This window comes from Cercospora beticola, chromosome 4 (genome assembly GCF_033473495.1).
Source record: "Cercospora beticola chromosome 4, complete sequence".
In the NCBI taxonomy this organism is placed as follows: domain Eukaryota; kingdom Fungi; phylum Ascomycota; class Dothideomycetes; order Mycosphaerellales; family Mycosphaerellaceae; genus Cercospora; species Cercospora beticola.
The window spans coordinates 1,242,050-1,268,377 of NC_088938.1; the positions used below are offsets into that span (position 1 = coordinate 1,242,050).

Consider the following 26,328-nt stretch of genomic DNA (forward strand, 5'->3'; position numbering starts at 1 on the left):
GTGTAATACGAGGCACACTAGTCGCCGGCAGTTTGGACGAGCACTCATTGTTGAATCAGTAGGTAGGTAGGCGTGCGCCAAAGATCTCACTTTCACTACAGTAACGTCTCCTATCGTCGAGTATCACTTTGTATCTTACCTTCTAATTCTGCTAAGGCTCAGACTCAAGGCAGGAGTGAGGTCAAGACCACCGCAAATCCTCGCACGAACATATTAACTATTTGATTCCACACCATGCACACGAAGAAAGTGGTATCGCCACTTCTGTTGGCAGCTCCTGCAGCATTGGCCCAAGAAACAGGAACCGGATCATGTACCGACGTGCACATCTTCATTGCACGAGGCTGGAACGAACCCTATCCTGGTCGCCATGAGAAACTGGTCAACGACATTTGTGCAGACGTGTCTGGCTCGAGATGCGATTATGAGGACATCGTCTATCCTGCTGCGTCCAGCGACTACTGCAATGCAGTATCGACGGGGAGCAACAATGGAAAGCAACAAATCGAAGCTTACTACGCCAAATGTCCGGACAGCAAGCTTGTCTTGAGCGGCTACAGCCAAGGAGCCAACATCATTGGCGACATCCTAACTTCTGGCAGCTGCGGATCAAGTACTGGCCTGGACAGCGCGTCTGGTGCGAGCTGCAGTATCGCCGCGGCACTTCTGTTTGGCGACCCGCTCCACCAGCCGAATAAGCCGTACAACTACCTGGATGGCAATGCCGGTCAAGGAACAGGTGGACCACGATCAGAAGCTTCCAACCAAATATTGGATAGCTACACTCCCAGGCTCAGGTCCTACTGTGCAAAAGACGATCTTGTTTGCGCTCCTGGCCAGGGTGCAGATACCGTCGAAGCTCACACCAATTACTTCGATGTGTATTCGCGAGATGCCGCCTCCTGGGTCGCCGAGCTTGTGAAATCTTTCCCGGAGGATGGTTACTGTTCTGTCCCAAAGACCTCTTCGACCAGCAGCACTGTCACCACCAGTACTGCAGAAGTCAGCAGCGCAGCATCAGCGTCAGCGTCAGCGAGCATCACTTCGTCCGTTCCCGTTGCAACCCCGTCTTCTAGATCTAGCTCTCCATCATGGTCGACCAGCTACGCAAACTGCACGTCCACGTCATCATCTCCGACAACGACTGTTGCTGGCAAGCCTGCAGTTGTCATCTCCACCACTGAAGTCGCCACGACAACACTCTGGAACTTCCCTACCCTTGTTATCACCAAGGCCTCTCCAGTGGCGACTTCCTATATTGGCAGTGTCGGGTGGAGCAACGGAACTGCGCCAACTGGAACAGGCGCTGGATCTTGGACGTCGAGCACATCCGCGCCCAGTGCCACTCCTTACACTGGTGGTGCAAGCGGCGTGCAAGCTCTTGGTTGGGCTGCTGGCGCCGTGGCTGCTGTCACTTTGATGATACTTTAGGGCTATGGTGTCTGGTAACGAAGATAATGTATAGATGTTAAGCCGGCAGAGAGGTGCTGCGGGGCCGAACAGGGCTGATAACAAGTGGTAGTAGTAATGTTGAATTTGATCGAATCGACACTGGTCGATCTCAATGCAATAGTGGATCATGTCTGCCAAGAAGCTGACTCAGCCGTCATTTCCTCACCTTGTCCTCGACGCGTCCTTCTCTTCTTCCTGACGCGTGAACTTCACGACATTGTTTGGAGAAATCAGCCATGATCTGCGACCAATGCAAAGACCCGATCCCGGCTCAGCATGCATCCAAGGACGACAAGCTTCAAAGAGTGCTCGCGGTTTGTGGCAACAAGACCCCTGCTACCTCGAACCAAATCAATCATGGCCAGGACGAGAGCGACAGACATGCGGCACTCATGTCTTGTTTACACGCCGCAACTGCAGAAGGGCTGGGTCCGAATGGTGACGCCTTCGAAGCCATCTTGCTGAACAACCTCAAATCCATCGTGTGCGCTTACGCGACCCCTTCTGCTGAGGAGCTTCGTTTGACCGCTCGTGCACATTGTCTACTACACACAATTGGCAATAGAATGGTGCGCTTCCTGCGCACTGGGACTTCTGTCGCTTTGCTGCTGCGCGTTTGTTGATCATCTTGACGTTTGATTCTCACGCACGAAGATCCTTGAACAAAGCATCATAGAGCATGGCAGCAAGATAGGTGTTTGCAATGAGCCGCAACAAACGCTACGGTGTTTGCTGCGCGTGTGTATCTCATGCGAGCTGCAGTCTGTATCCTGTGGCTACCCGCAGGGGGGCCAATGGATATAATAGGGCAACTCGCCTCATCATAGATTTCCGGCAAGAACGCATCAGCTGATGTCAGGCGCTCGAGATGGCATCAATTCCACTCGTATCGCAGTATCTGAGGTACAAAACTGGCACGAACAGACTTGTCAACTGGCTCGCAAGTTCAGCGCAGCAGCTCAATGATCGCCAGGCGCTTTCTCCTGGAACCACTCCAGACTCCACAATACCAAAGACAGTGACGGTCAGCACTTTGGTCGAATACGCCAAACGCATTGTGAACGCTAGAAATCCAACAATCGAGATCAGCACTGCCATTCTGGACATTACGAAAGATGCCATTCTCGGCCGCACTGCCGCCATGAAATGGTACCAAGAACTTGTCGACAATGGTGACTCAGCCAGTGTGAAAGATGTATCTGCTCTTCGAAAGGCAAACGGCACCCACAAACACTTCTTGCTGGCCCTTGAGCAGGTCTTCGAGATTCTGAACCGCGAGCACAAGTCTCGCCGGCCGAAGCGCAAGAAGCAGATGCCTAAACTGGCGTCCCTGGAGAACGACCTGACCAATCTTTACCAGCATCTGCACATCGAGGAGCCAGCAGATGATCCGGATGATCAGTCGACTCCGAAATGCAACGCCGAATTTGTGCCTCCAGTAGCCACATCTGATGGCTTTGAACTTGACAACGAGCTTGAAGACAACCGTTTTGCGGTCTGGTGTCTGCTGAAGGACATGTCCGATATCAGACTTCATCTCAAAGATGTCTGGCGGCAGTACAAGCAAGGAAGTCTCTCATTCCTTGTCGCCGCTAGGATCGCAGACTCTGCCATGTACGTGTGCTGGGAGCTGGCGGCACAATTCGAAAAAGTGTATCCCGAAATCGCAGACTTCGACAAGCTCATAGCCATCATCGGCGTCAAGAAATTCAATTCGCTCGCCATGCATGCGCAGATGCACCATGCTGAAGAAGATCAAGATGAAACGCCTCCTCAACACCATGGCGATCTATTGTGTTGCCACGCTTGGCGCGCTCTGGAAACCTTTCGAAACGTGCAGCTCTACGTCTGGTCTACCGAGACCGAGAAGAGAGACATGTTCGGGGACAAAAAACCATCCATTCACCTCCCCGGCTTCCCATTCAGCAGCGTGCTTATGAACCTGGCGTTCGATTTGAGGGAGGCATTTCCAGCCATCGGACCTCGCGGATTTGATCGGACCAAATTCACTCAGGTATTCTCCAACACCGATTTCTTCTTGGCTAAGCTTTTGGAGTTCAGTGCGAACAAAAAGATGGAAATTGGACTGGTTGCTGCCACGCAGATCTATGCGGACATGCATGACGAGCTCCGTGGCAATATCTCATTCGCGCTACAAGAGACAGAGCGTGCGCATCACTTCACCATGGACACTGTGCGGAAGTATCTCGATGAGCCAGACCGTGTCTCATGGCTTGAGGCGTGTGGCAGCGCGCCGCTGTCCATCAACCAAGAGCGGAACGGATTGCGTGGCTGGGTAGTTCTAATACCCAAGGGATACCGAGACGACCTAGCTCCCTGCGAGACATTCATACCCGAAAGCATACTCAGAGCCCTCCCTTTGCTGCCTGCCATCAGAGTCCGCTGCCACCTATACGCTGCACAACATCAAGCGATCGACCAGATGTCGCAGCATGGGATGTTGCTCTCGGCTGCACATCTCTACCACGCTGGACGCATGACCCGTGCGATCTCTGCACCATGGGAGGACATGGATTTCTTGATTGAACGCCAAGAGGCAAGAGGCGTTTCTCTCAGATTGGGTGCTGCAACGCCAAGGTCCGTGGCAAGACACTACTTTCTCGCCATGGGTCACTCGCTCGCAGAGGTCATGAAGAGCAAAGCGCTCCCAAATATGCTTTCTCTGGCGCAAGCAGAAAGCAAGAGGGTCAAATGTGTGTCAGCATGTCTGTTCGACACAGTACAGGGTAAGACGGAGTACACATCCGAAATCCGTCTGCTGTACCAGGTGGTCCAGGCTTACGGCAAACGAATCAAAGACAAAGAGATCAACGCACAGTATCTGGCCACGAAGCGACTGAACCCCGTTCAGCTGCTTCAAATTGCACAGGAAGTCCTCGTTGATGACGAACCGCACCTTTACTTTGACTACCTGAACTTCGGCGAACTCTGCAGGAAATGGCTTGTCGACGCCTGCAATCTGGTGGCCAAGGCTGTGGAAATGAACTGTGTTTTCTCGAGAGGTGACAAAGATCTCTACATACCCACCAGCATTATTCTATGGCGTGCCGTCGTCGCTGACGATGAACACCGATCCAAATTCAGAACGGAACTCTGCCAGGTTGGAAAACTGGCTGACCGGCTCATAGCAAGCCATGGCAGCAAGTACAAGACACAACTTCTCGAGATCATGTCGTCACGCACGAGTCTGGACGGAGCAGCAGGTGAGACCACGAGCTCCGGTCCCAGAAGTGAGGTGACTCCTGATGAGCATTTTGGCAGCGTCGAAGACATCAGGGGACCACTTCAGCACTGGCACGACCGTCATTACCCAGCTGAGGCCCAGATCTTGAAAGACGCACACGAAACATTCACCTTGTTGACTGCCACACAAGGTGCGATCCCGGAGGAGGCTGTTCGCACAATCGAGAATCAGCTCGATACGCAGTACAGAAAGAAGACGATCCTCAAACAGCCGACACCAGAGCTAGTTGACGGGCAGCTCGTGATCACCACGAAACCGCTGGACGAGCAGGGGCTTGAGACTCGTGTGAGGAACTTGCTTCCTCCTGACTGCGGGGAAACGCTCGAGACTACACGGTGGATGACAGGGTTTACCATGATTTGATGACTCTGTTTGAAGAGTCGTCAGAATCGCGAGGTTTTAGGAGGTCTCGGGGCCTCGCAGTCTGATTTGAAACAGAGCGCAACTCAAGAGGCAAGGCTTTTTCAGATATTGCAACATATTTCAAGATTAGGTACAAAATCGTTCACTCCAGTGCAGCTTGCATTCGTTCTGTGATTCCACTCGTTCTGTCAAGCCTCTTGTTTCCTATCGTTTCGGCTCTGTCTCGTGATCTAGTAGACGATCTGGGCAAGGCGGCCAGTCAAACCAGCCAGGACAATGGAGCTGCCCAAGAAGAGCTGGAAGCGGACCTAGAGAGGGAGTCATCAGCTTCATCAATGGCTAAATGCAGATCACTTTTACGTACCATGACCTTGTTCACCGTCGATTGGAAAATCGAATGCACGATTCTGGCGCCAACGTAGGTCCAAGCCGCTTTCACGGTGTTTGGATGGTCGTCGCCTACAGCACGCACGTGTGAGCATGGGACCTCTGTTGCTGAAGTGCCCAAACACAATAAAGTTTCCACCATAGGCTTTACGTACCAACGACAGCAAGAGCCAATGCCACGGCAAAGAAGATAGTCGGCTGCTCGTGCAAATGATTGTAGTTGTCCTACACCAGCCACATGACCCATGTTAGCTTCAACTTCTGAACATTTGCTCTCGCGCTAGACAAGGTAGCGGATGGAAGCCCTACCGCAATCTGACGAATGGTGATCGGGACCTTGGTGTTGAAGTCTTGGGCCACTTTTTCGGGATTGACATCGATGTTGTACTTCGAGATAGCTGGGATGCGAGTCGCGTACATCCAGGCCTCCATCACGAAGGTCCAACCAGCCAACGTGACGAGCGGCTTGATGAGGGGAGAGTGACCGAGGACTTGAGAGGCCATGGTGATTACTGTGAGCTGTGGCTGTGAGTTGTGATTTCGACAAGGTTATCCTGGTGGATGATTCTGGGGTAGAGATGCGGTTTCAGAGCTTGTTGATGTGTTTTGTCTGTTTTGAGGATGCCTAGCAAGGTATTCGGAGTTTAGCTGGCATGACCGTCCTCGGCTATTGGTCACCCAATAGCCGGACGCGAAACATGCCAAGACATGGTTCGCTCACGTAAGCTGTCCGGCTCAATGTGCTGTAGTCTCTGTGAGACTGGATGATTGCAGTGGATATACAGTCCGTCAAATGCATACGCGGATACTGGGGACAGAACAGGGTATTCACTCTGCAATTTTGCATGGTTCACTGCCAATCAGACAGCTCATTGTGTCCAAAGGCGGCCAGTTCAGATTCTTGAGAGTGGAAACATAGAGTCAGAGGCCCTGCTTTCCGATCCCCGAATGCATGTGACGGACTGTACAGGACAGGTCGGCTGATTCCAATATAGAAATTCAAGTTCTTTTCGGGTTGCCATGAGTCAATTATGCTACTTCATGGGCTACACGAGCCGGCTAAGCTTTCTTTGCATCACGCTCCGCCTTCTTCAGTGCCCGTCTCCGGATGTCGACATGCATCTTCTTATTGATACCCAGCACGAGTCCACTCATCGTTCCAGCGAAAGTCGCGATTCCCCAGTGCATGATTCCGTGGGACCAGTAGGGTGTGCTGGTCGCCGCGATTCCCTGTGCACCTCCAGACCTGCCAATCTTGCCCAAAGCAGCACGAACAAATTGCTTGGGGTTTGGAATCAGAGCTGAAGAACGCCTAATCTTGCTCATGGCAGAAGTGACCAGGTAAGACTGCACGAGCTGGACCTGCACGTTCGAGGAGGCAAGCTCAGAGCTGAGAGCTGTCGACCATTGTTGCAAGAAGGCTTTGCTTCCGCTGTAGGTTGCGAGCAATGGAGAAGGCATGATTCCGCCGAAGGAAGCCATGGTCAAGATGAGACCGCGCTTTCGTTGTACCATGCCTGGTGCGACTATCTGCGTGACACGAAGGGTGCCAAAGCAGTTGATTGTGATGATGTCCTTCATCTCCTTCTCTTGTGTCTCGATGAACGGCACTGGGATGCTATGACTTTGTCCCACATTGTTGATCAGAATCGATACGTCCAGCTCAGCAATCAGTGTCTTCAGGTTCTCGAAGTCGGCGTCTTTGTTCGCGGCGAAGTCCATCGCGTAGAGCTTGGTCTGGACTTTGCATTTCTGTTGGATCTCGGTGGCAAGGGTTTCGAGTTTCGATTGCGTTCGCGAGACAAGGAGGATGTTGAAGCCTTTGCTTGCGAGTTGGAGGGCATATTCTTTGCCAATGCCGTCGGAAGCACCGGTCACGACTGCCCATGTGCCTTTCTTGCCGAACTTGGAGAGCTAGTCGGGGTCAGCACTTCTATCTGTCAGTAAGGGGTGTGTGAGGCTTACAGAGGTGCCTGGCAGGATCAATAGCGAAGCAATCAGTCGCCAGAAGGAGAAGATCTTCAGAGTCAGCCAGATCAGGCCAATGGCTGCAAAGATTTGAGTTGTGGGCGCAGCGTAGATGTCAATGGGCACTGCGGACGCCATCGTGCCGGTCCCTTGCTTGACAAATGAGCTGCGAAGTGAATGTCCAGACGAGGTGGTTGGGACGTGGTGTTGGCCGTGGTGGGACAAGGTTGGACTTCCAAGAATTTGTGGAGAACGCGAACGCGCCCAACTTCACGTCGCGCTTTCAGCCGCAGCTACAAACATTAAAACCTCGATCTCCCCATCTCACGATCATCGGACAAGAATAACGTGTCAATATCGCCATCATGGCGTCTTTGGTCGACTACCTTCCACAGCATGACGGCTACTTGCCCAAATGGCTCCTCTTCGTACGTCCCATCCCATCACCCTTTCCAAAGCTCTAATGTTGACAGCAAATAGATCGCAGTTGTCTCCATCGGCAACACGATTCAATGCTACCGCTCTCTCGCTGGTTCAAAGGAAGTCTACGCTGGCAAGCCCTACAAGACCGACAAAAATGCAAGCCCAGTCAATGAGCTCAGCGCCCGCACTTTTGGCACCTGGACTGCTCTTTCCAGCATAGTTCGGCTCTACGCGGCCTACCACATCGATAATCCTCAGGTGTACCAGTTGGCACTCTGCACCTATGGAATCGCCTTTGCGCACTTCTTCAGTGAATGGCTGGTCTTTGGTTCGGCGAAATGGGGAAGAGGCTTGGCGAGCCCGGTCTTTGTCAGTACTATCACTACGGTGTGGATGCTGACGCAGTGGGGCAACTACGTGAAGTAGATCTGGTATACTTTTGGCCATGTTCAGGCTGTGGAAAGTTCTCAAGGACATCTGCCGCATGCCGCTTGATTAAGCATCCAGACACAATCCCGCTCTTCTTTCCCGACCCATCGAGCAATAAAGATGCCTCCCGAGCGCCGCCTTACTACAGGCTTCGAGCGCCGCTCGAGTAGCTGCGATTGTTTGTCATGCTCCACCAGTCCAGTTGCATCTATCACCACCCGAGGCCTTCCAAAGGGGTCTTCAAGAGGTATCAGAAGCTAATGTGTTTGCTCTGAAACTTTTTAACACTGAAGTTGGCCCCAAGCCATCGATCCGTGAAATCTGTAGCAAAATGAGATCCACTTTCAGGCTCGATGCAGTTAGCCAGAGCCTTCCGATCAGCGAGCAGCAAACACTATAGCACACATAAAATTCGCACTTTTCAAATATATCTCCCAGCAACACGCGCTCGACCTATAAATTCCCTTCGCCAAAGCCTATAAAACACACTTTCTCACCAACAGCCTACTCTCGAATCACCAATACACCGAACACAAAATGGTAATCTCTCCGTATATCCGCAACCCTCGAGGAATATTTACTGACTTCTCAGCCTCTGCAGCCCTCTCGCCGTTCCGCTCTCCTGTACATGGCACGCGCTTGGCGCCTGGCAATGTACTTTATCTGCTATCCAGAAGCCTTTCAGGTTCACAGAGCCGGCCTTCGAATGTTCGGTGCACACGATTGGTACGTTACATGTCGGATAATCACCTTGGTCAGTACAACTTCTGCGACTTGTCTACACTTTCACCCAGAGTACTGATCCATACAAACAGAGACCCAGCCGGAACTCCCCTCGCACCGAAGTCCTCCTTACCATCGTCAAAGCCTGGGCGATGGCCACCGGCATCGGCAACACTCGGATGGCGGACGAGGCAGACCGTGTGGGAAGGGAAATCTTTGGCAACCGCGCGTGGGCCTCTGTCTGCTACGCCTGGATGCGGCAGCAATGAGTGGTACTGGGTATATGGCATTGCTGCCTGCCCGATTGTGCTTGGAGATGGAGGGAGGTGTTTTGCGTACCACTGCATTGAATATAAAGACCTCGAAATGGAATCTCTCGATCTAATCAATTGGTACAATGCTCCTGAGGTTCCCTATTGTGGGCCGTGTCACCTGTAACGCATGCTGAGATCGTGTTGAATAGACTTATGCCTCCGTCATTTCGAATCTTGTAATGCGGTCCGGTTCCCCATTTCTGATCGTGCCCTACATAATGGTTCCCAAAGACTTAATTGATTTGGCTTCTGTCTCCGCGTTTTGGACCGTGCAATACTGCTCGACATCCTGTTTTCGGGTCATGTGATATTTTAAGATGCTCAGAGATTGTATTAAATTGACTTATGCCTCCGTCGTTCGGAATCGTTCCATGGCGCTCCATTTCCATCTTCTGGGTCGTGTCATACATAAAGGGTTGCAGAGGTTGGACTGAAGTAGCTGATGTCTCCGTGTTTTTGACTCGTGTGATGCTGTCCAATTTCCACTTTCTGGATTCCGTTACTTGCAACGATATTCAGAGATTGCATTGAACTGGCTTATGCTCCCCTCCTTTCGACTCGCGTAATGCTCCCAAATATTCAAATCATGGGCCATGTCATGTATAATGTTTGGCAGAGATTCACAACCATTGGCCTATGCTTCCTCCGCAATATTCGGTGCAACGCGTCCAGACATGGAGAGCTTGGGCTGGATATAATACTGCATCATTCAGAGAGCGGAGCACTGACTTGACTCCAATCCTTTGATCCGTACAATACTCATGTATGTCTATCTTATGGGTCATATCATCTTTACAATTATGCAGAGACTCATGCTACGGTGCCATACTTCCATCATTGAATTCAGTTCAAGGCCCACATAAGGAACAACGATTACCTGCTCATGGTGTTTGATGATACAGAGACTCAATGATCCAACTTATGCCTCCGGGTGTTCAATTCGTGCAATGCTCGCAGATGTTTATCTTATGTGGCATGTTCGGTATATGATTATGTAGAGACGAGATCCTGTTGGCCTATGCTTCCACGATAATGTCTCGTGCAACGCTCGCAACGATGGATAATCCGAGTTGGACGCCATACCAATGATACAGAGACTGGTTCGAATGACCCCCGACTCTGATATACATCATCAATTTGAAAGCCCACAGGTTTCAATCCCCTGATCGTGACATGCATGTATGCCAATGGAAGCACAACCTCTGCAATATGCTTCCGTTCCATCTCCTATTTTGAAGCTGCCCGTTCTCGAAATTATGATGCGGGACATACATGCCTGATCACAGAGACAGCAATCTGCAACTCTTGCTTCTGGCATAGTCAATTGCTACAAAGCCCACAGATCTGTTACTTACTTGTCATAGCCAGTCTACGGAATTCCAGAGTCGATTTGATTCTAGCTTCTGTCTCTGCATCAACATGTTGTATAATGCTCGCAGATTTCGAACTCATCAGCTGTGCCACGTATAAAGTAATGCGGAGAGACTATATTTTTGCCGCTCATCTCTCCGCCATATGGCTTCCCACGATGCTCTCATTGCTCCAAACGCCCCTGATGGCTCAAATATGACAATCTGGAGAGTCCTTGTTCTGCCAGCGCATGTTTCTGCTTCAATGTCGGCCACGATGCTTCCCGATGTCTCTTTCTTGAACCAGTGTAGATGTATGATAAAGCAGAGATTGAATTCTGTCAGCTATGCCCTCCTCTTTTCGACATCGGGCAATGGTTCCAGATATTCAAAAAGTTGCCGCGGCACGCCCTCAATTCTGCGGAGAAATGACATTTTACCTCCTAAGTTCCGGAGGACTCTATCGCCAGTGCTTCAATTCGTGTTGTCAAGTGTAAAGGAGCAGACCGTGGGCAGTGTAAGAAAAGACAGAGAGTGCTTACTTCATCTATCAAGATCTACACAATGACCGTATCGTATCCACCAACACCATCGCTCAAACAACAGATAACCAATTGACGAAGGCTTTCTAAGCCGCATTCTTTTGCTGTCTACCTTGCCTCACAAGCCAAAGCAAGAGATCCACCTTCGTAGCGACAGCGACTGCTTTGAGCGAGTTATCGGTATCCCGCTCCGTCACAATAGCAGCGGCATTCCAAACGAAGAATCGCTCGAGGTATGTCAACGGGGTATTCATCGTGATCTCGACAAATTCACGCTTGCTCTCGTCACCCTCTGCGCTGTCTGGATTCTTCTCGATTGGCTTCACTTCATCGATCTGGCTGAAGTTGAACATGACGTCGGAGATCGGGCTTGCAATAGTAACGCGGCCGGATGAGAGGTACGAGAGGCAGTTTCCGAGAGTGACCATGCCCACTAGACGCTTGCCAGAGGCAGCTGTGACAGGAATCTGGTCGTAGCCCTTGTCTCGCATGAGCTCGACTGCATCGTCGACAGTCTGGTTGACAGCGATAGTCTGAATTGGCTTAAGGCGAAGGTCGCGAATCTTGGCATCCTTGGACTGGTCCTTCGTTTCTGTTGTTGTGAGAATAGGCAGAGACTCCGGCTTGCCGTCGTTCTCGCTGACTGGCTCAGCAGCTGGCGTAGGCGGCGTCGGAGGTGCGGTAAGAGGCTCAGAAGGTGGCAGTAGGTCGTTCGCCGCGAGCCAGTCATCGTCCACGAACTTGCTCAAGTAGCTGCGAATGCTATCAGGCAGAATGACAACCACGGAGTCTTCCGGGCCCAAGTTCATTTCCTTGATGGCCTTCATGCATGCAGACATGGCAGATCCTGAGCTGCCACCAACGAGCAGACCTTCCTCGCGAATGAGTCTGCGCGCCCAGTAGAAGGAATCGCGATCATCTGTCTTGTACCACACGTCCACCTCTTGCTGGGCAAGCACTTCTGGAATGAAGTCGTAGCCAATGCCCTCCACCTTGTATGGCTTGTCCTTGCCCTCATCGTTCAACTGCGCTGGCACCGCGAGGATCGAACCCTTCGGGTCTGCTGCCACAATCTTGACCTTATCTCCATGTGCCTTGCGGATACCTCGAGAGATGCCTGTGATCGTACCGCCGGTGCCCGCACCCGCAATGACTGCCTTCAAGCTCGAGGAAAGCGCGTTCGTTTGCTCGACGATCTCTGCCGCGGTGCCGAACTCGTGTGCCAGCGGGTTGTTTGGGTTGCTGTACTGATCCAGAATAACACCGCCTGGAATTTCCTTCTCCAGCTTTTTCGCAACACCGATGTGGCTTTCCGGGCTATCCCATGCCGCGCTTGTTGGTGTTCTGATGATCTCTGCTCCAAGAGCCTTGAGCACACTGACCTTCTCGCTGCTCATCTTCTCTGGCAAAGTGATGATGGTCCTGTAGCCCTTGACAGCGCCCACCAAGGCAAGACCGATGCCAGTGTTACCGCTCGTGGGCTCGATCAGTACGCTGTATCCTGGCTTCAAACGGCCTTCCTTCTCTGCCGCTTCGACCATACGCAAGGCGATGCGGTCTTTGACACTCCCGCCTGCGTTGAAGAATTCGCATTTTGCGTAGACCGCACACTTAATGCCGATCGACTGAGGAACTTTGTTCAAACGGACAAGTGGCGTGTGGCCGATGTTCTCGAGAATGGTGTCCATCACGGCGGGCGGGTTCCGTGGGGTCTTCGAGTTGAGGTGCGACATGCTGTATCGTCTATGGTGATGGTGTATGTCAAGAGGAGTGAGAGAAGGAAAAAGTGAAGATGTCGAGAGAATATATGAGATGCCCGATCCTACTCACTGCCCATCAAAAAGTGTCCCCAGGCGCGTTTTCGGTCACGCCTTGCAGTTCCAGTCTTTGTCAAGAAAATGCCCCTCGCCCCTTCTAGCTTTGCCTTTGGCCGCAAATAGCCGACCACCCGGAAGTCTCTGCGCAGGAACAACACCTTGGCCGCATCATCACGGTGGACTGTGCAACGTGTGTCTCGCAGGGAGGAGAAAGCATCTTCGACGAGGGAGCAACATTGATGAATACACCAAACGTGGTCGCGGTACCGACACCGGCAACGCGCTGGTCTCGCTCTCGACCTCACTAAAGTCACCCCACCATACCCGCTCGTTCCCTAGAAGGAAACTTTTCCTATTTCTACCGTCCGTTGCACGCACGTCCGACAATTTCAGCATGTTCGTACATGACTACGCTCTCATCAGTACGACGGCTGCTGCGGTCAGAGCATCCATTTCTTGAGACCATCAAACGGCCGTTCGAGGCCTCCGATACTCGTACGAATCTACGTTGGACTGCTCGGTCCCTACATCCGTGTTATAGGCAGAGCTACACGTGATCGCGAAGCCATTTAAGAGGTCTGTATCGAAGCTCCCGTGGGCTCTTTTCCACACTGTTTGCTTTGACGAAGCCCTCCACAATTCATACTCATTAAGTGTACCTATTAACAACGAAAACATCACAATGGCTCCTCCTCGCTTGGCATGGCTCGGCCTCGGCAACATGGGCAGAGGCATGGTCAAGAACTTGGTCGAGAAAGGCGAGTACACAGCACCACTTCTCGTCTACAACCGAACGAAAAGCAGAACCGAGAAGCTGGTATCGCAACTCCCGGACGGCAAGGCCAAGGTCATCTCGTCCATCGGAGAAGCAGTGAAAGGCGCGGACATCATCCTCCTTTGCTTGTCCAACGACGCCGCTGTTGAAGAGACCATCAATGAAGCATTGAAGGCTCCTGAGTCCAAGGGCAAGCTCTTTGTGGACTGCAGTACAGTTCATCCGGACACAACTAATAAGCTCGCCAAGACCATCAATGGAGCTGGAGCTGAGTTCGTGGCATGTCCCGTGTTCGGCGCACCAGCAATGGCTGATAATGGCCAACTGATCTGTGTGCTCGCGGGCCCCGAGGCTCAAGTCGATCGTGTCCGGCCATATTGCAAGGGCGTATTGGGTCGAGCAGAAATTGATTATACCGACCAGCCACATGGAAATGCCACGAAACTGAAAATTGTTGGCAATACCTTCATACTATCAATGGTCGAAACACTATCGGAAGGGCATGTGTTGGCGGAAAAGTCAGGTCTGGGAGTCGACAATCTGCACGCTTTCATCGAAACCATGTTTGGAGGAGGCCCATATGCTGCATATAGTAATCGCATGAAGAGTGGCGATTACTTTGATCGCGATGAGCCACTATTCCAGGCGCATCTTGCCAGAAAAGACGCCGGTCACGCGAGAAGCTTAGCCCAAGCTTGTGGAGCGAAGATGAATGCTCTCGAGGTGGCCGATGCGCATCTCAAGCAGGTTGTTGATCACGCTGGAGACAAGGGTGACATTGCAGGAATATATGGTGCTGTGAGAGCTGAGAGCGGGCTGAAGTTTGAGAACAAATAGATGTGGTAGTTGTTATGCATGGATGCAAGCCTTCATGCTCAAAATATCAACCAACCTCTCTTCGGGTACGCATTAGATTTTTCTCCTTGCTGTCAGTGTTCAGAAATAAATAAATGTTGAAGCTGTAACGAGTGGCAAAACTGTCAGTCTTGGCACGCATCGAGGACGCGACTTTGACGCCTCGAGTCTTGCCGACTTCATCACTTTCCACTTCACGGCAAGACATATTGTCTCCCTCCAGATAAGCGCATGTAATGATCCCGAGACAGGCAGCATGTCTGTCCAGAACCCAGTCATTACCATTTCCTCTTCAAATGGCTCTTCGCAAGCTGTTCCAGGCGCATTGACTCGTAAGCAGTCCCACTGCTGACTATTGCAGGAGTAAATGCTGATCCCGCAGCAGACCGTCTTGCAACACAATCTGCTGCCGATGCACTTGGAGATCTTGAGAACCCGGGAGCCTCAGCGGTCTCAAGCGGCATCAGTTACCTGGACAACTCTTTGACTGGCAACAACCCAGCTGCAAGTCCAGGTTTCGAACGTGGCAAAGTTGCCGAAATATGGGGACCTGCAGGCGCTGGCAAGACTGCGATTGCATTTCAAGCTGCTGTAGAGGCTCTCAAGTTGGGCGATACTGTGACTTGGCTTGGTGAGCAGATCGTTTTCCACGGCCTCATTGCAAGCACTAATTGCCGGTAGACTGCTCTTCGTTACTGAGTGCCGCTAGACTCAGAGTGCTCGAGCACATTGAGCTACCAGAAGGTAAATCTGCAGACGCACTGCTTCAAGACCACTTTCGTTACCTCGCAATTTCGACTTTCTCTCATCTCCTTGCTCTTGTGCTGCACCCTCCAGCATTATTTCCTCCAACGGGCACCACGTTGATGGTAGTGGATGGACTGGAAGCTCTTTTGAATCCCGACTATCCAAGAATGCCATACGGAAACGGTGGTCGGACTGAGCAACAGAAATGGCAGGCAGGCCGTAGATATGCCATTCTGGGTACACTGGTCACCGCGTTGAGCAGGCTGGCTGTGCTACACAGCATGGCAGTCATCGTCACGACTGGATGCGGTTCGAAAATGCGAGCTGATGATGGTATGCCAGCGGCCATTGGTCCAGGTCTTGGGGGCTCAGAATGGGAGAATGGAGTCTGGTCACGGGTCGTTGTATTCCGCGACTTCGCTGGCAGATTCGCCGGTGTGCAAAAGTGTCAAGGCCGGAACCTGATGCCTCTCGACCCTACCTCTGACGTTAGGAACGCCATTGGATTCGAGATCGATGAGAATGGGCTACTACGACCGAAGCATACGACTGTAGACTTGACAAGCAGCTCGCCTCTGCCAGTAGTAGCACGACCGCCAGCAAAGAGTTCCAGTCCCGCTAAGCCAGCTCGCAAGCGTTTCTACGAAGAGATTGCCGACTCTGACGAAGATGCGGATGAGTATGGATGGGGCGAGGCTGACGAAAATGCTGTGACTACCGAAGGATTGATTGACGAGGCGCAAACCCAGAAGGAAACACAAGCAAACGATCAATCAAATGGAGATGCTACCTGAAATATGTCTACTGAGCTCTCCAGCCATCGACTACTTGGAACAGAGTCTCGTTCGAGCCGACGTTGCCCGGGAAGACAACATAAGGAATGCCAGCCCACTTGGACGTCTCTTCTAAGCACTCCCACAATGGTACTCCTGGTGCCGCTTGTCCGACAACTGTTGCGATCTTCATCTGCAACCCCTTGGTCGCCATGTCCGACGAAGTGATGCCGCCTTTGGCGATCACATATCGAGGGCGCGACTGCAGTCCAGTCAAGAATGACACGAGTGCTTTCGCCACTGTTGCTCCTATATTGAGACTCTCAGTGCCATCAGCTCCGGTCACTAGCTTCCGGCTAGTCATGACGAGAACGTCCCGTCCTCTCTGAATTTCGCTCGCAGCAGTCGCCTGAGCCTCTTTCACGATCTGCTCTGCAGAATCTGAAGATTCAAGTAGCTTCCCAACATCCAGCGTGACAGTAGTAAGATTATCACCACTCTTCTCAACCAGAACTTCCAATTGAGCCGTAGTCTTCGGCACATACGACCCCGCAATAATCAAACCTCCAACGTTCGGATCCAACTTCAATTCCTCTCTCGTCCTCGGCGGAATAGGCTTAATCCCCAACCTCGCACTCACCAACGCCGCCCCACTCCTAAACAAAAACTTCCTCTTCTCACTAGCCCTCAACAATCCCAAAACCACAACATCCATATCACTCTCACTCGCCGCATTAACAATAACCACACTCCCTTTCTCATACCCCTCCAACAATTGTTGAACCTTTTCCGGCCCACCCTCTCTCACATCCTTCAACCCAATCCCCACAACTTTCTCCCTCGAAATCCTTCCCCCCGATTTCTCCACAACCCAATCCCTCAAATTCGACTCTTTATACCCAAAAGTTGCATCTTTGGCAAATTGCGTCTCTCCTGCGGGGACTAATGTCCCTTCCTCATCTACATAATGCACATCATCAATCGTGTACCTTCCACCTTGTAGAAAGAAAGGTGCCAAGACCCAGAGATCCGCTTCGCCGAGGACTTTGCTTGCCGCATTTGCTTCAAGAGGGAAATGTCCTCGGAGGGTGGAATCTGATCTGAGAACGATTTCGAATGTTTTACCGGTTTCTTGACTTGCGGTTTGGAGATTTTGGGTTATTTCTGTGATGAGGTTTTCTGCTTCGTGGGGATGGAGGGCGCGGGAATTTGTTAGGATGAAGAAGCCACCGATGTTGGACGTTGTTTCGGAGTTGAAGGCGTCGCGGAGGACGGGGATAGACCAGGTCATAAGTACATTGATAGCGTGGCACGTCTGTGTTCCCGTTGGGTCGTCATCGAGGATTACAAGCAGTGGAAGCTTGCTTGATGAGGAGGAGACTTGGGACTTGATTTGGGAGCGGAGGTCGCCTGGGTAGGGGGATGGGAGTGCTGAGAGGACAGTGTCGCGATTCTGGCGCGTAGGCTTGCTTGAAGTGGTCAAGGATGACATGGTGAGTGGAGGCGTTGGTGGTGTGCTTCAGGTAGAACGCGGTGGTCGGGGCTCGTGGTCTGCAATATCCTTACACTCGCGGTTCTTCCAGTCGCCGGAGACAGTGCCTATGTATGCTGCGGATGATGCACTTCACACCTGGAGTCTCGGTCCGCGGATGATCTTTCAGACGTGAGGTCGGCATTTGAAGGCATTGGGTGTAGCTCTTGGTGAGCTGGGCGAAGCTCCACCCTGCGGAAGCTCCGACTGCGGCCAAGACACCATGTACTAGAAAAGCAGCTGCATCGAGCTTGGAGAAACAGAAGTGAAGAATCAATAACATCGCTTGACATTTCATCATGTCCTTGCTGGAAGACCAGAAACTCTGGTAGAGAAGGCCGCAATTGCTATGGCGGCAGTAATGCCCGAGGTGTCTGCCAAGCGCTGCATGTACTTACACTTCCGTCTCGTCTTGAACTTAGCCTTATATCATGTCATAAACCACACTTTACCTCTGGTCGTAACCAGTTGCGACGATTCGAATGCGCCTGACAAAGACCGCCAGCTACGAAATATGAACAGAGTTCCCAAATAAACAACGCCAGCCCGTGGTATACCCAACATGCTTCCCATCACTTCATATCAGCTGGCGTCAAAGCCTGCACAACGGACGTACCATCCATAAACCTCGTTCTGAAGATCCTGTTGGCGTTGGTAAACATCCCATCCTTAAGCGATACAATTATGAACTGGCTCCCTCTGAATCTCGTCCGAATCAGTCGACCAATGTTCTGTGTATGTGAAAGATCGAGCGCCGCATCAACCTCGTCCAGAATGTACATAGGTGCAGGCGAGTATTGCAACAACGACAAGATGAGCGAGAGAGCAATCAGCGATCGCTGTCCTCCAGACAGTTCTGTAAGTGATTGCTTCCAGACTTTGCCGAGACAGACCTTGACTTCGAGACCGTCGCTGATGGCTTTGCCTTCGGGAGGATCCAATTTCGCCGTGTTACCGGGCAAGAGATCGTTGAAGATAAGTCCAAAGTCCTCATTGACCTTCGACCACGTCTTGTGCAGAGCTTCCTTCTTGTACTCGTCCAGCGTGATTATTGTCTCCTCAATCTTCTTCTTGTCACGTATCACTGTTCGCATCATGTTCTTTAGGTCGCGCTCCTTCTTCTCAACGCTGTCGATGGTCGCCATGACAGCTGGGTTGATCTTTTTCTTCATGCCTGTGAAGCGCTCTGTCACGTTCTTCAGATTTGACCTGCACTCTGCCATGTTCTGGTTGTGAAAATCATATGGCGTGTTCGCTCGGCCAAAGGATGAATGCTCCTCGAGAATCCAGTCATACTCTTTCTCCAGACTTGACACCGCTTGCTGTGCTCCTTGCTGGGCTCTTGCAAAGTTATCGATGGCGTGGCCAAGTTTCTGACCCTCGATCTTCTCATCCGAGATCTGCTGAGTCTTTCTCTTCGCAGTACGATCGAGGTCAGCAATCTCATCGTCGAACGAGCTGAGCTTCTTCCTCTCATCGTTCAAGGCGGCTTCAGCTTCCGCGTGCTTGTCACGGATTTGCCTCTGCTCTGCCTCATGCGCTGCAAGCTCCTCTTGCTGGCCCTTCAGAGTGGTCTCGGCATCATGGAGCTCTTCTTGTGCAGTAGTCAGGTCGCTACCAATCTGCTCGGCGTCCACACTCGCATCGCGCACTTCCTGCTGGAGTGGCTTGATAGAACCTTGTGTCTTGGCCAAGGCCTTCTTGAGCTTGTCCAGCTCAGCCTGTAGTTGTTCAAGCTTGGCGCCCTTGTTCGATGAGAAGTCCTTCATGTCCTTCTCGATGCGCTTCACTTCGGCGCTCGCCTCGGATTGACGTGCCTTCGCAGCTTGAATGTTCTCCTTGAGAGCAACATTTGTGTTCTTCATCTCCTGCACCGATGCAATAATGCTACTGGAAGAGTTGCTTGCGATTTGTGTTTCAGCAAGCTGGATCTCATGGTTCTTGAGGTCCAACTCCTGTTTCGACTGGCGCGCACTCTTCAGCTTCTGGGCATCTTGCCTCATAGCTTCATCAAGGGCGGCAAGTTTTGCTTCTTCAGACTCCAATGCCTGGGTGATCGCATTGAGCTTTTGCAACTTGAGCAGAACACCGCTACCTGATGCTGCTGAGCCGCCTGACAACGTTCCGCTCGGGTTGTATGTATCACCCTCAACTGTCACGCTCATCATTCGCACCGAGGGGTCGAATGTGACCTTTTTCGCTGTAGCTGCGTCTGCACAGACAAGAGTATTGCCGAAGACATATTCCATTGCCTTCTCCACCTCATGAGCATAGCCAATGAGGTTGATTGCCAGATGAACATTTCCAGGGCAGAGCTGCTTGGCAGCATTGACTCTTCCAGCATCTGCTCTGGACGCATCGATCTTGTCCAGCGGAACAATGGTGACTCGTCGTCTAAGTTTGCCGTTTTCGATCAGTGCAGAGGAAGTCTTTGCAGTGTCCACTACAACATTGTACAGTCTTCCACCCGCGCAAATTTCGAGTGCTGTGGCTGCCTCTGTCGATGAATCAGGCAGATTGAAAAGCTGAGCAACAAGACCCTTCACTCTCCTCCGATCAAAGTTCGGTTCGGGATCCGCATAGGAGAAGTCCAAGCCTGCGACCTGCCGCCGTAGTCCTTCCGCCTCGCCCTGCAATGACCGTACGCGCTTCTCAAGCTGAGACTTCTCTGCCTGCTGCTCTTCTTCCCTACCTGGCTGATATCCAAGCTTCTCCAGGCGTGTCTGTAATTTTGCCGCCTGAGTTCGCAGCGATTCCAGGTCTTTCAAAAGACCAGCGTTCTCCTTCTCGGCCTGTTTAGCACGTGGCTCGTCTTCCTTGATGCGTGCTTCCAGATGACTAATTTTCAATTTTGACTGCTCAATCTCTGTTCCGGCCTTCGATGCACTATCTCGAGCCGCGGCGAGTTGACCAGCATAGCCTCCATCGGATCCAGCATTCGACGAGATACCGGTCTGCAAAGTCTGAAGCAGTTCTTCCTTCTTGTCCACTTCCGCTCTCTGCTCCTCCAGCTCTTTGCTCGCTGCTTCGTATTTCTGCTGCAGCTTTTGATGAGCTTCGGTCTTCTGCTTCAGCTGCTTCTCCAGATCTTTTACTGTCGCTTGCATCTTCTGCAGACGCTCTTGCTCCTCTGCCATTGAAGATTTCTTAAGTTCCAGTTGCGCATCCAGTCGCTCGAGGCTGATCGAATGCTCCTTGACCGCTTCCTCCAACTTTGCAAACTTGCCGCCCTTGCGGAGCTCCTTGTCACGAGCCGCTCGCACCTTTTCCTTGTCCTCTTCAATCACACCGATTTCACGCTGGAGCTTTTCCGCGCTAACCTCGAGCTCTACAGCACGCTCTTTCTTCGCCGCCAAATCCTGTGCACTCTGTTCCATCTTCTGCTTACTCTTGATGTAGTCATAGGCGATGACCAGTTTCGTAAGTCGCTCCAGGTCATTTTGTGTGCTCTGAAACTCCAGAAATGCGCGCTTCTCGTTGCGCAGCTTCTCCAACTTCGGCTCGATTTCCTCCTTGAGCAGACCTTCCAGCTCCTCCACCTTGGTCTGCTTCTTGGCCAACGTCTTCAGCGCCTTCTCGCGCCTGTCCTCAAACATGCGTGTGCCCGCCGCTTCTTCCACCATGCCCAAAATCTCGGTGCTCTTCATGTTCAGCACCTTTGTAATCTTTCCCTGCATGATCAGGAAATTGGGGTTGTTGATGTTGAGCTGCACGCTTTGGAACAGGTTCTGCACCGTCTGCTGCTGCGCACGATGTCCATTGATGAGGTATTTGCTGGTGCCGCCCAGCACGATCTGTCTCGTGACGTTGATGACAGGCACATCTTCGAAACCAATTGGCGATTTCGCGGTGTCGCCATTGTCGAACACCAACGTGACTGACGCTTTTGTAATGCCGGCCTGCCCCCTCTTGTAGATGAGATCACTCGCTCCGCCTGTCGCACGCAACAGCTCAAACTTGCCAATGCCCAAGCAAAAACATATCGCGTCCAAGATATTCGACTTTCCAGATCCGTTCAGGCCAGTAATCGCGTTGAAGGTGGGGTCCCAGCCGGAGATGACGGTGCGCACGGCGTACGACTTGAAGCCGTCGATGATCAACTCGGTGATGCGCATCGTGGCGGTGGGTATATCGCGTCGTCCAGGTCGCTAGGTGCGCATAGTGGTGTTGTTGGACTTCTAGTTGCAATGTTTACCGGCGGGAGTAAACAAAGGTCGGCCCACGCGAGCGCCAAGCATTTAACCGCCGTTCCGTGCTGCGCGAATCCTCACTCAGCCTGGCATACGCTTACATAACGTCAGGTTATCAGTAACTAGTTCCAGCAAAGCCTTGAATCATCTCTATTGCGACAATTCACCCAACTCATGCCGCGTCTCCCTCGGCCCACTGGCAAGGAACAAGGCCAGAAAGTGACAATAGCATAGCTTTATCAAAGCCTGTCCAGTACGCTCTGGAATCGTACATCATCGTTGGAGCTTGTCGGGCCACGCATTACGCAGCATTTGACCTCGAGGGCTAAAATCAGAATGCTCATGGGCGGAGTAACATCCCGCCCCAGGCTGCGTCTTTGCTTGTTGAAGGCACACCACGACCGCCATTCATGACGAGCTCCCACGGCAAGCTCTCGTGAGAGGCCAGTCCCGCAAGCATTGCTTATTTCAGGACGGCAATGATGTACATGCCGCCGAACGATGTTACACGTGGGCATGCGAGCCCTCGTGTATGTAGCCTCAGGCTACGATGTTGGTTGATCTCAATAGCCCCCGCGGCATACCTCCTACTCCCAATCTGCCGCGCATTACGACGACCAAATGAGGGTGCTGCATCTCCGGCTGGTAGCTTCTCGAGCGTCGAAGGAGAGGAGAGCGGAGTGAGTTCACCGCGGTCTGAATCGTACTCGACGCAGCAGGGCACAGGCACAATGCAGACCCTGGCCACGCGTTGGAGTTCTCGTGCGGAAAGAAGAACGGTCGGCCGCTTTCTGCACAAATTCTGCACTTGCGGGTCTGGCAGGGTGGTTAGATCGCAGTAGGCGCAGTAGTCGCTCGAGCACATCGACCGCTTCCCTCGCAGCGCCACGATCAATAGAATACACCGCCCAGGCCAAGCGATGCCCGCCCGCCACGTCGTCGTCGGAAGAATCAGATGATCAGATTAGATAACAAAAAGTCGCGCGCATCCCAAAGTGCCGCAGCGGATCGTGACTGACTCCCTCCTCTCCCCTCCCTCCTCGGGCTGCCATTGCCACTTCTTGTGCAACACTCGACTGCGCCCGTCCGCCTCGGACCCAGATGCACCACCCCACGCCGCCGTAGCAGCAGGGAATCGCGTCGCATTTTGCTCGCCATTTTCGGGGCTACTGCCGGCATTGGGCCCAGACATCAAAGACGTTTCCCTCTGCCCACACCACTCGTTCCGTGACATGGAAAATGACTACCTCTATGTTGGCGTCTGGAAAGGCAAACGTATACGGGGGACTTAAGAAGTTGACCGTCAGCCAATGCGGCCGTGTATACTCCAACTCCACCACACCGCCACCTCCGCCTCCAACTGCCAATGGCAAGCATGCCGCGAGGGCCGACGACGCCGCCAAGCAGCGCGAGCTGGTGATGAATGTGCTGACGGCGAATGCCACCAAGCGCGACGCCAAACAGTATCTGGCTCGATTTGAGCAGTCAGCACGAACCAGGGCGTACCTGGGCCCAAGCAATGCAGCACCACAAGATGACTCCCATGGCTCTCGTCACCGCACCAAACAGAGAGAGGACCATAACGGTGTGAATCTTGGCGGACTGTACACTCCCGCGAGGGCGATTGCAAATTCTCCACAATTCACTGTTCAAAATGCTTTCCGAGAACAGCAAGTGCAGGAACCCCAGCAAGAACTACATGTGGCGCTAGCATGTCTCAAAGCGCCAGAAGCCATCGACGACTTCACTCTGGACGGCCTTGCCAGAACAATTTCTCAATTGGTCAAACTTGACATGGCCATGATTCTCGTTCTGGACATCAACCCTTCCAATGTCCAAGCAGAAGACCACGCAGAACAACTGGCTGATACAAAAACAATGCGACGTGTCCTCGCCCAGCAAGCAGATCGACTCTGCGATGCCATAGATCGTCATAATCCGGAAGGTGCTCGATCTGTGCCGAACGCCCTCGAAACGTACGAAGATCACTGGGAGCAGGGCATTGATACGATGGAGTTGCAAGTGGCAATGCCAAATTTGATCATGGATCCGTTAAGTCGTGGCATGGTTCCAATAGTATCACCATTGGCTTACAACACTTCCGGTCAACTCGTGGAAGTGGCAGCCGCCGATATTATGGCTGCTTTGACCAAATATCTCACTGGAAAGGACAAACCTGTGGATGATGATGCTGCACATAACTACGGCGAGGTTAGCCTCGATCGGATTGTTGTTTTGGATGCAGTTGGAGGTATTCCCAGCAAGCATCGAGGGCACGGAGCGCATGTCTTCATTAATCTTGATCAGGAATACGACCTAGTGGAGAGCGAACTGGCAGAGTACGCAGAAGAAGCTCGCCAAGACGAAACAAACAGCAGAGGTCCAGCTTTCTATGATCAACATCGTGACAACTTGGAGCTGGTTCGACGATGTCTACACATATTACCATCATCATCTTCAGGACTCATTGTCTCACCACACGAAGCCGCAAGCTCGTCAACAGCTACGGACGCTGCTCCCTCTCCACTTGGTGCTGCCGGAACAAGACGACAGAAGAACCCGCTGATCCATAACCTTCTCACAAACAAGCCTGTAATATCATCATCGCTACCCGCAGCTCGACTGGCCCCAAAAGAACACGACGGCGATGAAGGGCCTCTGACGGAAGCGAGCACTGTGCTCAGAAAGGGCATGCCGCTCAGTGTCATTCCATCAGTAGGCAGGACACGTGGTTGGCAAAAGCCGAGTGTCGGGAGAACTCCACTACAACTCGAAAAGGATCCACGCGTGGACCTTCCTCGTCTGGTACATCTGATCGAAAACAGTTTCCGACGCAAACTGAATGTCAAGCACTATTTACAACGAGTGAACAGTCATGTCGCTGGCATTATCGTAGCCGGACAGTACGAAGGCGGTGCGATCCTCACATGGGAAATGCCGCCCGGTGTTAACGATCCGCAACGACTAGTACCATATCTCGACAAATTCGCCGTCTTGCAGAGCTCACAAGGGTCAAGCGGCGTCGCCGACATTGTCTTCCAAGCAATGGTGCGCAGCTGTTTTCCCAACGGCGTATGCTGGCGCAGCAGGACCGACAATCCCGTCAACAAATGGTACTTTGAGCGTGCAGCTGGGAGCTGGCAAATACCAGACAGCAATTGGACAATGTTCTGGACTGGCGAAGGTGTCATCGAAAACGAGCAGAAGTGGAATGATTATGTGGCCGTCTGTTCAAGCATACAAGCCAGCTGGGCTCCTGACGGGAAGAAAGATGACTGAAAGTAGTTTTAATACCCTCAAGTCAAACAACCAACTTGACCTTCAGCTTATCCCTCTCTACAATCTCCTTCTTCTTCTCTTCACTGACCAATTCTTCCAGATCCCATGTACAGTTCACATATCTTCCCGATAACCATTCTCTCTGCTCCTGACACAGAAATGCCAAAGTATCTGCACACAGTCTCGGAGTCTCAGTGAACGCCGCTTTCAATTCTTCATTCATCCCTTCTCCATTCCCTACAATATCTGTCAAGATATTCCCTGGATGCACAGCAATCGCCACAAGTCCTTGATCTGCATATTCTGCTGCTACAAACTCCGTCAATCGAAGAACGGCGAGTTTGGAAATTTGATAGGCGGAAAGAGTGGGATTGACGAGGTGTGCACCGACGGAGGAGATGTTGATGAGTGTCTTGGTGGAGGAGGCGAGTAGTAAAGGGAGGAAGGATCCTGTCATGAGATAAGTTCCTTGGAGATTAACGTTCATGGTCTCGTCCCACCAGGTTTCAGGAGTGGAAGAGCCGATGAGGTCGTTGGAGGACATCATGCCGGCGTTGTTGATTAGGATGTCGAGTTTACCGGAGAAGCCTTTGGAGATGAGTTCTGCGGCTGCTGAGACGCTGGTGCGGGATGCGATGTCGAGGTTCAGAGGGAGGATTTGGGGTTCGGGATGGCCGGCTGCGAGGGCCGAGGATTTTATGAGGCTGGAGGTTGTAGTCAGGGAGCTCCTGGCTCCCATGGCGATGTGGGATGCTCCGGCTTTGGCGAATGAGATTTCGATTTGTTGGCCGAGGCCTTTGGATGCGCCGGTGATGAGGACGGATTTTCCTGTGAGGTTGGCTTTTGTGGGATCGATGAAGGGGTAGGTGTCGTTGAATACTTTTTGGGTCATGGTGTAGTCGCCTGGAGATTGTTTAGTATGTGGAGGGAGAACTCCGAAGGGCATTTGGGTGTGCCAATTTCAACATACCTGGTCCTTCGAGGACGTTGGGTGTGCCTCGTGGAGGCGGCATATCGGCGGTCAAGTGTTGATCAATCGGCGAAAGTATTGGTGGTATCTAGGTGTTGAAACAACAGTGTTGAGGCAGTGGAATTTATGTATGGCCATTGATACATGAACCCTAATACGAAGACAACTCCGAAGGA

The 26,328-nt window shown here is 52.1% G+C and overlaps 12 protein-coding genes across 12 annotated transcripts; 6 read left to right on the forward strand and 6 right to left on the reverse strand.

The window, feature by feature from the left end:
• Positions 1 to 234: 234 nt before the first annotated feature.
• RHO25_006120 (uncharacterized protein) lies at positions 235 to 1,431 on the forward strand (the record flags this gene model as incomplete). The annotated part of the gene is made up of 1 exon (XM_023596974.2): positions 235 to 1,431. One exon carries the CDS (start codon positions 235 to 237, stop codon positions 1,429 to 1,431), a length of 1,197 nt encoding a protein of 398 aa, XP_023452679.1.
• An 889-nt stretch (positions 1,432 to 2,320) lies between these two features.
• RHO25_006121 (uncharacterized protein) lies at positions 2,321 to 5,080 on the forward strand (the record flags this gene model as incomplete). Its single annotated transcript, XM_023596975.2, has 1 exon — positions 2,321 to 5,080. One exon carries the CDS (start codon positions 2,321 to 2,323, stop codon positions 5,078 to 5,080), a length of 2,760 nt encoding a protein of 919 aa, XP_023452680.1.
• A 230-nt stretch (positions 5,081 to 5,310) lies between these two features.
• RHO25_006122 (uncharacterized protein) lies at positions 5,311 to 5,971 on the reverse strand (the record flags this gene model as incomplete). Its single annotated transcript, XM_023596976.2, has 4 exons — positions 5,311 to 5,388; positions 5,445 to 5,539; positions 5,623 to 5,692; positions 5,777 to 5,971. The coding sequence occupies 4 exons, from the start codon at positions 5,969 to 5,971 to the stop codon at positions 5,311 to 5,313; spliced, it is 438 nt and encodes a 145-aa protein (XP_023452677.1).
• A 555-nt stretch (positions 5,972 to 6,526) lies between these two features.
• Positions 6,527 to 7,573, reverse strand: RHO25_006123 (uncharacterized protein; the record flags this gene model as incomplete). The annotated part of the gene is made up of 2 exons (XM_023596977.2): positions 6,527 to 7,381; positions 7,433 to 7,573. The coding sequence occupies 2 exons, from the start codon at positions 7,571 to 7,573 to the stop codon at positions 6,527 to 6,529; spliced, it is 996 nt and encodes a 331-aa protein (XP_023452678.1).
• A 227-nt stretch (positions 7,574 to 7,800) lies between these two features.
• RHO25_006124 (uncharacterized protein) lies at positions 7,801 to 8,284 on the forward strand (the record flags this gene model as incomplete). The annotated part of the gene is made up of 2 exons (XM_023596978.2): positions 7,801 to 7,863; positions 7,916 to 8,284. 2 exons carry the CDS (start codon positions 7,801 to 7,803, stop codon positions 8,282 to 8,284), a joined length of 432 nt encoding a protein of 143 aa, XP_023452683.1.
• Positions 8,285 to 11,301: 3,017 nt separating this feature from the next.
• On the reverse strand, positions 11,302 to 12,948 carry RHO25_006125 (uncharacterized protein; the record flags this gene model as incomplete). The annotated part of the gene is made up of 1 exon (XM_023596979.2): positions 11,302 to 12,948. One exon carries the CDS (start codon positions 12,946 to 12,948, stop codon positions 11,302 to 11,304), a length of 1,647 nt encoding a protein of 548 aa, XP_023452684.1.
• Positions 12,949 to 13,714: 766 nt separating this feature from the next.
• On the forward strand, positions 13,715 to 14,644 carry RHO25_006126 (uncharacterized protein; the record flags this gene model as incomplete). The annotated part of the gene is made up of 1 exon (XM_023596980.2): positions 13,715 to 14,644. The coding sequence occupies one exon, from the start codon at positions 13,715 to 13,717 to the stop codon at positions 14,642 to 14,644; it is 930 nt and encodes a 309-aa protein (XP_023452681.1).
• Positions 14,645 to 14,918: 274 nt separating this feature from the next.
• Positions 14,919 to 16,203, forward strand: RHO25_006127 (uncharacterized protein; the record flags this gene model as incomplete). Its single annotated transcript, XM_023596981.1, has 3 exons — positions 14,919 to 14,994; positions 15,048 to 15,293; positions 15,344 to 16,203. 3 exons carry the CDS (start codon positions 14,919 to 14,921, stop codon positions 16,201 to 16,203), a joined length of 1,182 nt encoding a protein of 393 aa, XP_023452682.1.
• A 7-nt stretch (positions 16,204 to 16,210) lies between these two features.
• Positions 16,211 to 17,674, reverse strand: RHO25_006128 (uncharacterized protein; the record flags this gene model as incomplete). Its single annotated transcript, XM_023596982.2, has 1 exon — positions 16,211 to 17,674. One exon carries the CDS (start codon positions 17,672 to 17,674, stop codon positions 16,211 to 16,213), a length of 1,464 nt encoding a protein of 487 aa, XP_023452685.1.
• Positions 17,675 to 18,285: 611 nt separating this feature from the next.
• RHO25_006129 (uncharacterized protein) lies at positions 18,286 to 21,828 on the reverse strand (the record flags this gene model as incomplete). The annotated part of the gene is made up of 1 exon (XM_023596983.2): positions 18,286 to 21,828. The coding sequence occupies one exon, from the start codon at positions 21,826 to 21,828 to the stop codon at positions 18,286 to 18,288; it is 3,543 nt and encodes a 1,180-aa protein (XP_023452686.1).
• Positions 21,829 to 23,142: 1,314 nt separating this feature from the next.
• RHO25_006130 (uncharacterized protein) lies at positions 23,143 to 25,182 on the forward strand (the record flags this gene model as incomplete). Its single annotated transcript, XM_023596984.2, has 1 exon — positions 23,143 to 25,182. The coding sequence occupies one exon, from the start codon at positions 23,143 to 23,145 to the stop codon at positions 25,180 to 25,182; it is 2,040 nt and encodes a 679-aa protein (XP_023451752.1).
• Positions 25,183 to 25,204: 22 nt separating this feature from the next.
• RHO25_006131 (uncharacterized protein) lies at positions 25,205 to 26,195 on the reverse strand (the record flags this gene model as incomplete). The annotated part of the gene is made up of 2 exons (XM_023596985.1): positions 25,205 to 26,085; positions 26,153 to 26,195. The coding sequence occupies 2 exons, from the start codon at positions 26,193 to 26,195 to the stop codon at positions 25,205 to 25,207; spliced, it is 924 nt and encodes a 307-aa protein (XP_023451751.1).
• Between the last annotated feature and the right edge of the window lie 133 nt (positions 26,196 to 26,328).